The 14375-nt window shown below is 34.2% G+C and overlaps 1 protein-coding gene across 1 annotated transcript in view; it reads right to left on the bottom strand.

The window, feature by feature from the left end:
* Positions 1 to 14375, bottom strand: part of LOC120527293 (excitatory amino acid transporter 1-like) — a 90632-nt gene that overhangs the window by 35231 nt on the left and 41026 nt on the right. The window contains exons 4-5 of the mRNA XM_039750537.1: positions 7902 to 8106; positions 5404 to 5446 (exon numbers count right to left, since the gene is read on the bottom strand). Of these exons, the coding sequence (XP_039606471.1) occupies positions 5404 to 5446; positions 7902 to 8106 (248 nt within the window). The remainder of the gene's footprint in view (positions 1 to 5403; positions 5447 to 7901; positions 8107 to 14375) is intronic.

The raw sequence follows: 14375 nt of genomic DNA, 5'->3' as shown, positions 1-14375 counted from the left end.
CAAACATTAGCACTGCTTTTACAAATCCTATACCAAATGGCATAAGATATATACATTGTATTCACTATTACAACACATGGTGCATCACAAGCATTTGTAATAATGCATCTTATTACTACATGCCTTGCAAAATACATTCTTATAGATGGTGCACTGCAAATGTTAACACTGGGGTCTACTTAAATTTCAACCCATTTACTTGAGCTAGTAGTAAATAACTACTTTATATATTAATGTGCAATCCTTAGATACACATTGTATCATCATGTAACTCAACATAAACAGAAAATAATAATAATAAATTATATTTATATAATGCATTTGCCATGCTGAAGGTGCTTAAAAGTATGCCACAAGCAAAAACTATTGCTTTTGATGGGCTTATCCTCTCCTTAGGCTGACACCAATTAGATTCAGGGCTGGAGCAGAAAAAAAGAAAAACAAAACTCAACATATTATTAAGGATAAATATATGATTTTTTTTCTTGTATTTTTTTTTCTTTTCAGCTTGTGGATCTTACTAACAGATAGCTGTATTAAGTTAACAGCCTTGATTCTAGCCATCATTATTCTGCTGTTCATGTCACAATTTGCAAACAAAGAATATTGAATGGTTTTCACATACTAAACATAGCACTCAGAATCTGTTTTTTTTCCAGCTCAAAACAGAAGAATAAGAAATGTTCCAATTCTTATTTTCTCACTAAACTGAGTGAAGTAAAGGGATTTGTAATCATTTCCTTACATTTTTCAAATTTGTAAATGAATAAAAAGGTAAAATGTATTACAATTAATTAATCAACTTTCATCTGTTAATTACCACTAAAGCAGCTGCATTTCTACCAAATGTGCTGTTTAATCATAGAAAGATCACAACAAGAAAACCTAAATTCACCTTTGTTACAAATATAAACTATGCAGCTTGCAAAGTCAGTATTAATGATAAACTTTAGAACCAACATACTTGAGACTGGAGATTGTGGTGTTATAATATGCAAGATGTCAGTGAATGCTATATTGTAATTAGGAGTCAAATACATATTCAATACATAATATTGGTATTCTATATGTATATTGTATTGCAGAAAGAATATATAACATTAAAAAAGAGAAGTCATGCATGCCAAAATGTTGTGGCAGAAAATCTGTTATTATGTGCAAAATCTATAATGAAAATTGTTCATATGACATTTCACAAGAAAACTTCAAAAACTACATTCAGTACTCCAGCTCGAAAATGTGATTCAATCCTAGAAAAAATAACTGATCTCAAAAATTTGACAAAAGGACAAACTTTCCCTCAGTTTTGATGACAGTAGAAGCATTAGAACTAATGAGCTATTCTGAGCCAAAGTATGAAGTACCTTCCCATAAAACAATCACAAAGAGGAAAGAAGTAGGAATACAAACAAATAGCTAAAGCCACGAAAGTGAAGCACCACATAATTTAGAAACAGAATTTATTAGGGATGGCAGCCTGACTTTTACTATTTCAAATAAAATATACCTAAAAAACATATAAATGCAAAAGTTTAATTAAATGTATAGGGTGTTTTGTTTGCATTACCCTTCTAGGACGTGAAATTCTGTTCAAGATTATAGGAATCACACATTTTATTAACAAACTAGCTGTGTTACAGAGGAAATTTTCTAAGAAAATATTGATACACTTGTCCTTGAACTATAAAATTTGGCAAGAAATTGACTTTGATTATTCTTTTTGCATTAGGTCAGGTCAAATCAGATCAAGTTGGGGAGCATGCACTGGTGCACTCTGCGAATATCATTGCATCATTGGCAAAGTCAAGACCTTTCTTCACCAACAGATGCCCCACAGCCACTGGACCCCACGACCCAGCCCAACACCCAGTGCATGCAAACACTGAAGAGGCAGAAGCAAGAACACACCCCTAATGAGCCCCACAATCAACTGGGAAAAATGCAGAGGTTCTAATACCACTCTGCACAGTATTCACAGTACCAGTGTACCGTCCGGCCATGATATCCAGCAACTTTGAGGGAATCCCGCAAAGTCTCAGAATGTCCCACAGGGTACCTTAATCAACAGTCAAACGCATTATAAAAAAATCAACAAAGGCCGCAAAGAAACTCTGCTGATATTCACATTGGTGCTACATGAGAACCTTTAGTTCCAGGATGCGGTCGATGATAGACTTCTTAGGTGTAAAACCAGACTGGTCCAGACGCTGGTAGATGAACAAGTGATCACGGATCTTATTGAGGACGATGCTAGCAAGCACCTTACTTGGCACTGAGGGCAGTGCTATCCCCCTGTAGTTGCTGCAATCCAGAAGATCACCCTTCCCTTTCCAGATAGGGACAACAAGTCCTATTTTCCAGTCAGCTGGGATGACGCCAGTCTCCCAAATGGAAGCAAAGATTGTTTGCAACATAACGAGGACAGCCTTACAACCAGCCTGAAGAAGTTCATCCCAGATACCACAGATCCCTGCACCCTCACTACCCTCAGCTAGTTCACCACCTGTGCAATTTCAGTGAGACTGGGTTGTTCACAGCTAATTGAAAGATCAGCCTCAAGAACCGTGGACCGAGAGATGTTCAATGTCTTAGCAGGAGGATCAGCTTTAAACAGCTTTTCAAACTAGCCAGCCCAGCAGGACACAATTGCAGCAACATCCATAAGGATTGTTCCATCACCCGCCCGACAGTGACAGATTTGGATGTGCATAATGCTATGATTCCTCTGTAAGCAGGATGTGGTCACTTGACCATAGATGGTGTGTCACTTGCTCACAGATTCCTCTAACAAACACCTCCTTATCTACCCTCAGAGCCCTTGCAGTGTTTTTCTCGGTTCCCAGTGTAGAGTGGAGTTGCCATTAGGGCATGCGCTGCGATTCCTCCCGATGATATCTGGGATGTCCTGGATATCATTGCACCTAATGATGTTATTTAAAATGCACTATTATACAGGGCTATTCAAAATGAAAGAGCAGATTTCAAAAATGTATTTCAAACAAACTGTACAAGACAGAAACACATTCTGCACATCACTGGATAGAGGAAAGTTAAAAGTTTAAAAGCCTGTCTAAAAGTACCAGTGAATGCCTGCCTAGAATGCTTTCATGCAAGATGGTGCCCCGCCTCATTTCCACTTAGAGGCCCGGCATTACCTGAACACTACCATTCCAGGGCGATGGATTGGAAGGGGTGGACAACAAGATCTTGCTCATCCTCTATGGCCTCGCTGGTCTCCAGACTTTACCCCCTGTGATTTTTCTCAATCGGGGTACATTAAAGAGAGTGTTTGTTCCACCTATGCCTGCTAATCTTAAAGATTTGTGACATCAAATTTAGTAGCTAGGGACCAGTTGTCTCGTGTTTGGCAAGAAATGGTCTACCATTTTGATGTTTGTCGCACTACACATGGTGCTCATGTTGAGTGCATGCAATCTCAAGGACCATAGGACCAAACTTTGAACTTTCCTCTATCCAGTGATGCACAGTGATGTGTTTCTGTCTTATGCGGTTTGTTTGAAATACATTTTTGAAATTATTTAAGTTGTTACAGGTAGACTGACAGATAACAAAGGTGCTAGAAGATCAACTCCATCAAACAGTTATGCAAAACAGTAACCTAGACTTGGGATACAAGTCATAATATTATACTGAGCTTGTCTGTATGCTAGTGAAATATTACAATTATTTTATTTCTATCTTCTTTCTTTAATAACAGCTTTAGCCTAGGGTGAAAGCAAGCCTCATATTTGATCTCCAAATAAAGTTTTTTACACCTTTTTTGGCAAAATAAACAAAAACAAATAAAAGTACTTAAACAAAAACTCAAATTAGTTTTTAAAATCTAGTTAACACTACATTTTGATAATATTAAGCATAATGCTTAAACTTTTTGATAATATTTTTAGTGCAAAGATTTTGTGAGAACAGCAGAATAGAAAGCTATTGTAGCCTTACTTTTTTGCTTCTTTTTTTTGGGTGGAACTATTTAACACATGTACAGCACAGTGGCATATTCGTTAGTACTGCTTTATGATTCCAGCATGGATTGTATTATTTGGCTTTGCATTATTTTTGAACACACTCATCTACTCACCCCAAACATCTGTATATTAGGTTAAATAAAATCTCTAAATTTTTTTGGGGGGAAAGGAGGGTGTCCTGTTATGGATTAACATCTCTCTTGTTCATTTGCCTTCAATTCAAAAGTTTGATCCCATTTAAACATACTTCACATTCTTGTGAGTCTGATGTTTTAGTAAGTAAAGTAATTATTTAACAATATTTTAGCAAAATAATACTTGTGCTTTGACAGTTGTGAGCATGTGACTGGATAACTAACATGGGGACTTTGCAGCCAGATTAAATTTGAGATTTTTTTATGGATGTTTTAATATTGATTGCTGTTGTTCTGAACTAGTCTCCTCTAGACCCTCTCTGAAGCTTACTGTATCTGAAATTTTGTGATCTCGCTTTTAAATAAAACCACAAGATTAACTTTTTTTTTTAAATTGGACATCTCTACAAACAACATGATAAAGTAGCAGATAAAACATTTTGGGTGAAGTATTCCTTTAATAATGCTAATTATACTGTATACTAGGTTCTAATTTAATATTGTGGTAGTTAAAATTGCGATACACTAAGCAAACATTTTTTGGATATTTAAACAACAGGCATTATAAATGTAGGACAGGCTTGTTGTTAAGGCAAGAAAAAGGCAAGGAGCAATAAAATAAAATGAGAGTTACCTACTCTCATGGATGGATGAATATACTGCAACTTTTAAAAACTCCACCACTTTCAAGGAACTGTAAATCACATTCTTTATGTAGTGACATCTGTCACAACTTTAGACAAGTTAATTACACTTTTTAAAAATGATAATATTCTAAAAGATACATTGTGCAAAATGCTGCTATGCTCCTTTAGTATATATTATCCTATTCTGAGACTTAACATATTGAGTAAACCTTAAAGTGTAAAGTTAGCAAAAGTAGTATGTATTAGGCAGGAAAAGAAATTAAACACCACATAAATATTTTGGTTATTAAGTTGAAACACCACCAGTATACTATTTACTTTGCAATTATAAAATCATTCTCCCATCATAGTTATAGTAGTATGCTATCTTTAAAACAAAAAGAAAACTGGAAATTTAACACCATGTCCAGGTGCTGTTCTTGTGCCAAATGATTGCTAGGATAAGCTCCAGATGTCCCACAACCCTACCTGGATAATCAGGTTAAGAGAATAGGTGGATGGAAATTTCAAATTATTTAATTTGTATCAATTAAAAAAACATTATCTTTTTTTGTTGTAATGATTGAAAAACAGTTGCATTTATTAAAATGTACTTTTTAAACTTAAATCTTCACACCTGGAACCTATATTTCAACTTACCTGTTGTGTACAAGCTTGCACCAGGTTAGGAGGAAACATGTTTCTAGAATAGAAAAACAAAATTAATTAACATCTAGATTATGCACATTAACACTATGCCTGTACAAAATTCAATGCAAGCAGCCTTTATACAATACATTCATTCACTTTAAATGTGCCTCAGAGTATCAAATATTTCTCCGGTTCAGACTCCAGATGCACTACAACATTCATTTGTTATGACTTCTTCACCTGTAATAAAAAATTACTTAAATACATGACACACCACATTTTGAAAGTATTTTCTTAGTATACTTAGCACATTATTAGGATAGCAGATGGAGGCGTTGCAAGTGTCTTTAACCGTCAGCCAAAATAATTATGGGATTAGGTTGGTACTACTACATTTTTAATTTGTTTCTTTTTATTCTTTGATTAATTCAAAAATGATTGTCATTACAATTAAAGCAACAAAAGTGCTAATTATAGAAATAATATAAACTGAGAAAAGATTTTACTAATCAAATGCACTGAACATATCCTTAACTAATAAAAAGCAGAATTCTTGCTTTGAAATAATCTGACAGTCTATGATGCAGTATGTGTTTGATTATTGCACAGAGAACTACGTGACCAACGTATTCATGTTTACAGTTATGTCATCTCGGGGTATTCCACAAAGTGTGCTTAGCGAGTAAGCCTTATCTGAGCCAGATTCAGTTCTTCCAAAACAGGATCTAGGCAAGTTGCACTTGATAACTGAGGCAACTAAGTGCCATCTCTTGGCCTGAACCATGCCAAGCTAAATATGAAGCTTAGCACACAGTGTTGAGGAGTGAGAGTTCATCAATGTGAAACAAAACTCAGAGAAAGATTCTGAGGCTTTTTTCAAACATGTCTGATGCTTGCTGAAGTATCATTTAAAATAATCTTCCATGTTAATTACAAAAGTAAAGCATTATAATTTAAATAATATTTCTAAAATTAATAACATCTAATTTATGTCATTATCACTTTTTTGTCAGTGACAGGATTATTTAGCATGTCTAGGGTTACTGTAAGCCTAGTTACTATTGTTTAAAGTAATCTTATGTTCCAAAACAGTATAACATTAGACACTACATTATCTATTGAAAATGACAAGGATTAATACTATATCACATTTAAATTTTTACTATATTGTTATTTTTTGTCAACAAGAGACCCTTGGGGAAAGGGTGGGTTAAAAAAAAAAGTACAAATAGAACACAATTTATATAAAAACGACTCACACAATTACTAACTCAATCACAGCAATACCTGACTCAGTCTTACAGCCTTTAATGTGTGTGCAGTCAGACAGCAGTTGACCATGTTTTACAAAAACAAGTAATAAAAAACAAAAATAGTGAAATTTACTTGATTGGGTTCATCAGAATACATGTAGTGGGAGTAAGAAATGAACAGCAGTTCTTTATGAGACTGCTGATCAAACGTTCTATTCTTACACCACAGGCGGGGCATCCCCTCAGTGCACACAGTAACATCGACACGTTGGTCAATGATAACCAAGCATTCCAAAATAAATAATAAATATGTACAAGAGTTAAAATGGTAAACATGAGATTTGAGGTCAACTAAACTGAGGTTACGTTTATATTTTAGCTACTGGACAATAAATATGCAACATCATACAATAATAATAATTATGGAAAATGCAGCATTGCGCAAATACTGGCCATGACATTTTTTTCCGGGTGAAAACAAATTTTTGCCCGATGAATGAAGTCCACGACATTCCCACGGTATGTATGTAATTCATTTATCAGCGATATGCAAGATATAAAACAAATATTTTGTAGTGAATTAGAACAAACTAAAATTAGCGCATTACAAAAATGAATTTATTCTAGAGAAATGGTGAGGATGCAATAGGACGTACAAATGAAACATTATAATAAACATGTACCTTACAAATTAAAACATTTAACAAAAACTACACCTAAAAATGAAAAAAGTGTAATGTTACGGTTTTAAACTGCTAATTTCAAAGACATTTTACAACACATAGCTTTTAAGTCTGGAAGTGAACTTCAATCAAAACAGACACTTAGCAAAAGCTTTTCAGGGCTTGATGAAATATGATTAAGATTAATCAAGTAGCTCCACAACTTCCATAAGAAGAATATTTACAGATCAACAGTTTTTATTTTTGTGTTTGACATACAGTTAAATATAAAAAGTTATAGTGAAAATACGTGAAATGATATGTAAAAGATATTTCACTTTGTTTAATGATGTACAAAATGAAGGCTGAGGCATCTGGGAATTGGCAAGTATTTATTAATTTATTTGTAAAATTAGCAAATAATTTATATTTAAGCACCAGGTACTACTTTTACTTTTTCACTTAAAAAAGGTTCACGATTCTCAAAAATCTAATGTCTGGAAGTGGAACTATAATTCAAAATAATAATACACCTGCTTTAATTCACCCACTTGACAAGGTTAATAGTCTGTGCTCTAATAAGACAATCTACCTGATTAAATCCAGAAAAGCATCGGCTGGTGAGACTTGCTCAATTTTCTGTGATTTGGTAAATTCATCTTTTGATCCTTTGCCAGGATGAATGATGAGGACCATTATAATCCCAATGAAGACTGCCACAATGGTTGTAGTCATGTAGTACACCACTGCTCTTAATCCCATTTTTCCTGAGGCTCTGCTGTCAAGAGCAGCCATTCCTATTCAAAGAAAGATTACAGTGTATTATATTTACACTTCATAAATATTACGCATATGAAAATAATAAAGGAAATAAAATCTAGGGATGCAAGCTTTATGTTGCTTGAGAAATTATACATTATAGTTATTAATTTTTGCTTCCTGACTAAATGATACAAGAAAAAAAAATGTGATACTCAAAAATATTTTGCTTCATTGAAGATTTGCAAACAAAATCAAGTTAATAAAATTCCACTTTACTAAATCTGTATTTTGCAATATTCTATGATATAATAAAGTTGGTTTCGGAAAGTGCAGGGCTGACACACACATGAAAGTAAAAATCTAAACAATGATTCACCTCTTTTAGCAGTTATTGACAATTTTCTACATACACATTAGGACTTCATAAATAATCATGTAAAAATCTAGTCTTGCAAGATTAAAACTCTGAGATTGCTGGAACTGATGCCCAAACATTACATTGGCCTTTACATAGCTTTAAATGATGAGTTTAGTATTTAATTAAGTCATAGTTATTTCTTCACAATCATGGTATAAATTAGTCTGTCCTATGAAATTACTTTCTAAATGAAGCACAGTTTATAAATTTTAATTCAAGCCAAAATTCTTACTGAGTATTGATCTGCATCTTGAAATTGCAAATACATTGCAAATTAGCATAAACATGTCATTTTAAGAAGGAAAAAAACAAAACAAAACCAAAACACTGTTGTGGGATTCAGCCATTTTAAAGCTAGACTGATTATGCGCTTTGCCTTGCCAAGTTCATCTTCCTCCTTGGTACCGTTTCAGTCCTGGGATGTGGATTTAATTTAGAAAGTTATTGCCAAGCACCATTATTGACATTGAATGTTGATGTCTAGATGTGAATTGCTGTCTGTGTTCTGTAGACAATTAGACAATAATAACTGGCAAAAGTCACACGATATCTTATATTCTTTCACTATAACATAGTTTATTTCTTTATATCACAAGCTGCAGCTGATTTAATAATGCACATGTGTGTCTCAGTGAGGCAGTGCACGAATGTAGCATGCTATCAAGATACAAGAAATGAACAAATGTTAAAGGCACACAGGCCAACTTAGCAATGCCAGTCTACTTAAATTGCATGTGTTTGGACAGTGAAAGGAAACCGGAGCATCTGGGGAGAAACCTTGTGTAGATGCAGAACCCAATTTCCTTCACTGCAATACAGCTGAGCTACCACTGCGCCCAATATTTATTATTATTTTTATTAATTGCTGTCCTCAATATTTGAAATCACTTCATTTGTTCATATATTTTATAGGCACAATAATAATAATAATAATAATAATAATAATAATAATTTACAGATGGATTGGAGTTAGCTAGGGTCAGTGAATTTACTCACTCAAAAATATCATGCTCAGTTCTTTTTATTGTCAATATTTGGTTTTGTTGCACTTCAATCCGCTATATCGCACATTCTGTCTTTTTTATTTTCTAATTTTTATTTTTAATTATGTGTGTGTAAGACATGCCATGGAAAAGGTGGCTTGGCTCTTTCAAATATCAAAGGGTTTTATTAAAAAACACAATTCTGTGTAATTAGTTTAGTCTAAATCTATTGTTATGTTTACAAAGTACAATGAAACTCATATGTTTGTTTTTACTATGCTGCTACTCTGGGTGCATCTCGCCCAATAGGCTTTGTTAAGAAACAACACAGAATGTAATGGGATGGGCTCAACATTGGTCATTTGTGTTGTAACTCTACCAATGATGGCCGCTGCAACCAGATAAACGAGTAAGAAACGATCCTTACTTCAAGAAAATGCTACCAAAAACTTGTGATAAATTAGGTTTAATTGTTTGTAGTTTCCTTTTATGACATGGATGCCTCAAAAATCAGGAAGGCATATTTTCCAAATTTGAAATCTTTGCTGTCTCAAAGTGTAGGTATGTTGTAAGTTGTAAGGCTTTTGTTTTCCACCTTTGTAACCCAATCTACAGTCCAATTATAAACTGCAAGAACTAACAAAGTACTTTTAAAATTGATAAAATGCACTTCATTTTGGAACACAATTTCAAGTTGTAAATTAATATATATCATGATTATGTTGAACTAATTTTCACTTGAAAAATACCAAACACATCCTTTAATAATAAACTAATACTTAGCCCTCATTTCATCATTTTCATTTGTAACTTTCAAATTTTATTTTTGTCAAATTACATAATTTGAAAATGAAAGGAAAAATTACATTTAGCTCTTCCTTGAGTTTATAAGTACTGTATAACATAAACACAAAACAGAAGGAAAAAAACTTTAACAAAACTAAAGCATTCAAGGCTAAATACAATATACTGTATTTTAATTAATTTTAAATATATATACTATAGAGTGTTAATGTGTGATCAGATGAAAATGAAAGTGAGGAAAGTAACTAAACTCTTATTTTCAATTTCTTTTTTTTTTTTACTATGCCAGTAATGTATATACCTTTAGTTTCTTGAAAGAGGTGCACAGCATAGAACCTAGGCCAGTATACAGGAGTTAGCTTGGAGCTTACTCAGAATGGTTTCCTTGTTTTAAGACAGATACATGCTCATAAATGCTTTTTAAATGAGAATTTTTGAAATTTCTAAAATTTTACAAAAGGGAATCTGCTTGAGAAAACTCAACAAAAATGGACATTATTTAATGACACCATCAAATAAGCAAGTGTAACAAGGAAAGTAAAAATAACCTACGAAATTATCTTGCTTGGATAATACCGGTAAACATTTTCCAATTTCTTAAAATGATTGATACAATCTGCAAAACTATTTCATTTTAATCATGAATCATGTACTTGAGGACACATATTGAAATTATAGGGAACTGAACTTAACACACCAGACAAAATGTCATTCTTTACACAAAGAACCATTGGAATCTGGTATGAACTACTAAGTCATGTTGATTAAGTGGAAACACTTAATAAAGTGTATTTGCAAGAGATATTCAGACAACATGGCTAATAGCTGACCAAACTGGCTTTTTTAAGATTCATTTTTAATGAATCAAGGAAATTAACACATGTAAAAATGCCGCCAGAAAACAGGAAAAAAACAAATATATACCACATATGGCTCCCAATATGTGACAAGAAAAACACTGAGCATGCCAATAAATGAATGAATTACATTATAAAATGAGGACTGCAAGTTGTTAGAAGAAAAAAAATCTCAGAAGATTTCCATCAAGAGGCAAGAAGTAATTTAGCCACTATACTGCCAAGAAAAGACAACTAATGTTGGTAAACGTAAGAGAAAGCTTTGGAAGGTCCAACCAAAGTGTTTTGTGGGATAGGACTGACAGTTACACACAGAAACAAAGAGAAAAAATCATCTATATATTTCTTAAACATAAACCTTTTAAAAGAAATGATAGAAAAGATATAGATATATATATGTATCATACTAGCAAAATACCCGCGCTTCGCAGCGGAGAAGTAGTGTGTTGAAGAAGCAATGAAAAAGAAAAGGAAATATTTTGAAAATAACGTAACATGATTGTCAATGTAATTGTTTTGTCACTGTTGTGAGTGATGAGTGTTGCTGTCATATATATATATATATATAAATATATATATATATAAATATATATATATATATATTTACACACACACACAAACATATATATATACATTTCTATACATATACACATATATACACATACACATATATACATACATATATATATCTACATATATACACATACATATACATGCACACATACATACACACACATATATAAACATATATATACATATACATACATATCTACATATATACACACACAGCTATTTCGTATCAGTGCAATACGCTGCTTGTTAAAACGGATAACTCCCGCTCTTACAGGCAAGTCTGCGTGGATATTATGAACTATCGTATTTGTTCAAGTTCTATTTAAATTTTAAATAGAAGGAATTTTTATTTAGTCGACAGAAATATCTTTGGTAGGAATGGTAAAAACAGACAGGAATATTATTTGTGAATAAATCAACTCAAACCTTAAATAACTTAAAAGAACAAACATTCAAATTTCTTTACTCTTATGTAAATTTATATAAAAAATAAACTTAGATTTTAAATATCCCAAAAGATTTTGCTCTCCATAAAAATATATCCTTTCAAAATTATACAAATTCAAATATGAACATGCTGCATAACAAAACCTGGAAATATAAATAAAATGTGTTCCTTTCAGCAATAACAAATCAAATCATTAAGTTGTCTTTGCTCACATGTCATTTTAGAGCTGGACGCCTGGCATCTTTTTTTGGCCACAAGTTCGTTTCTGTTTGGTGTGAGGTTCTGTGTTGTGGAGATTCTCAGGATGGATTGCAGGTGCTCATCAGTGAGGCGACTCCTGTGTGCTGTTTTGTTAGTCTTTATCACTGAGAAGAGCTTCTCACACAGATATGTGCTACCAAACATGCACATGGTTCGAGCCACATGTAGACAGACTTATTTTGTTCTTAAAAGTCACCAAAGCGCCGTGCAAACTGAGTGCGCTCGGTTTATCAGCAAAGTGCGTATTTGGGAACACCGTAGTGACGACTTGGTTTAACATTACTTGGCAACAGGGAAAGTTGCACTGGTGCATTTGTGTCTCCCATAAAAGCAACTTCACTTGAAATCACTTTGTGATTGTGCACGGGTAAAAACGTCCGCTGGTGTCAGATTCTTATTTAATTCTTCTGCTTTCTGTATCTTCTGCATTGCATTCAGGTCTTTCAGCCTCACTGATGAGCACCTGCAATCCATCCTGAGAATCTCCACAACACAGAACTCCCTGATGTTTTGTCTCATAGTGCCGTCTTAGATTAAATTCTGTAATTACAGCCACATTAGCTCCACAAATGAGACACATGGGTTCAGTAAACATATACTCAGCCTCCCATCGGTTTTTAAAGACTCTATTTTCAGAATCAACTTTTCTCTTCAGCATCATGTGAGCTAGCTTCGCAATAACTTGCAGCATCATAAGCTAGACTTGATTAACGCGGTAAGTGTTGCAAGGCAGCTGAAGCGCTGCATTATGGGATCTGTAGTTTATTGTGTTACCAGCGCTTCATATACCCGGGCCATTAATAACAATAATCTATACTAATAAAAGGCAAAGCCCTCACTCACTCACTCACTCACTCACTGACTCACTCACTCACTCACTGACTCATCACTAATTCTCCAACTTCCCGTGTGGGTGGAAGGCTGAAATTTGGCAGGTTCATTCCTTACAGCTTCCTTACAAAAGTTGGGCAGGTTTTATATCGAAATTCTACGCGTAATGGTCATAACTGGAAGCACTTTTTCTCCATTTACTGTAATGGAGATGAGCTTGAACGCCGTGGGGGCGGAGTTTCGTGTGACATCATCACGCCTCCCACGTAATCACGCAGTACATAGAAAACCAGGAAGACCTAAAAAGCGCTGAAGAAAACATGCATTATATAATTGAGAAGGCAGCGAAACAATAAGAAGCGGCGAGTGACATATACAACCATACTGATGAGTTCTGCTACTTGAAACAAAGCACGATGTAAACCTACACTTTAAATTAAGTTCATAGACAGGCTGCGCTGGCGTTTGTAATTTAGTGCCTGCCCATATAAGGCCGTCCGTCAGCGGCAATCCAATAGCAAACTCCACTAAATATTCACGGGTGAAGGACTGTGTTTATGGAGAGGAAGATGAGATGGTCAGGGTGGTGTTTGACACAAACTCAGCGAAACTGCGAGAGAAAGTTTTAAGTGTCAGGACTAAGGTAACATTAAATACAGCCACGGACATAGCGAGATGGCACCAGCACAGCTGGGAACCTTCGATGCATGTACACCGAGCGGCTCACGTGAACTGGCGCAGTGCAGAGATAAAGGCAACAGTTCCAAAGAGCTGAACAAAACCGAATTACACAATTGAAAAGGCAGCAAAAAATATGAAGCGTCTGATAAGCATATTCATAAATCCAGCTACTGCGGAAACAAAGCACACGGTGGAAAAAGTCAATGTCCGCTAAAGGAAGACAGTGTAAAAAAAAAACCGTGCATGCAGTGTGTCAGGTCTCAGATAAAGAAGAAGACGAGCTGTTTATTGATGCAGTAAGAAACGAATCGATGAAAGAAACCTGTCATCTTTACAGCGATTGACAAACACGGAATGTAACTTGAACACAACACATCGTACAAATACGAGCCTGATTGAAAGAAATAATGATAATCAAATCCTTGATGACAGCAACACTCAGTAACAC

Source organism: Polypterus senegalus, chromosome 4 (assembly GCF_016835505.1).
Source record: "Polypterus senegalus isolate Bchr_013 chromosome 4, ASM1683550v1, whole genome shotgun sequence".
Lineage (NCBI taxonomy): Eukaryota > Metazoa > Chordata > Cladistia > Polypteriformes > Polypteridae > Polypterus > Polypterus senegalus.
The sequence above is the reverse complement of the archived record's forward strand: the minus strand, read 5'-3'. Positions and strand labels throughout refer to the sequence as shown.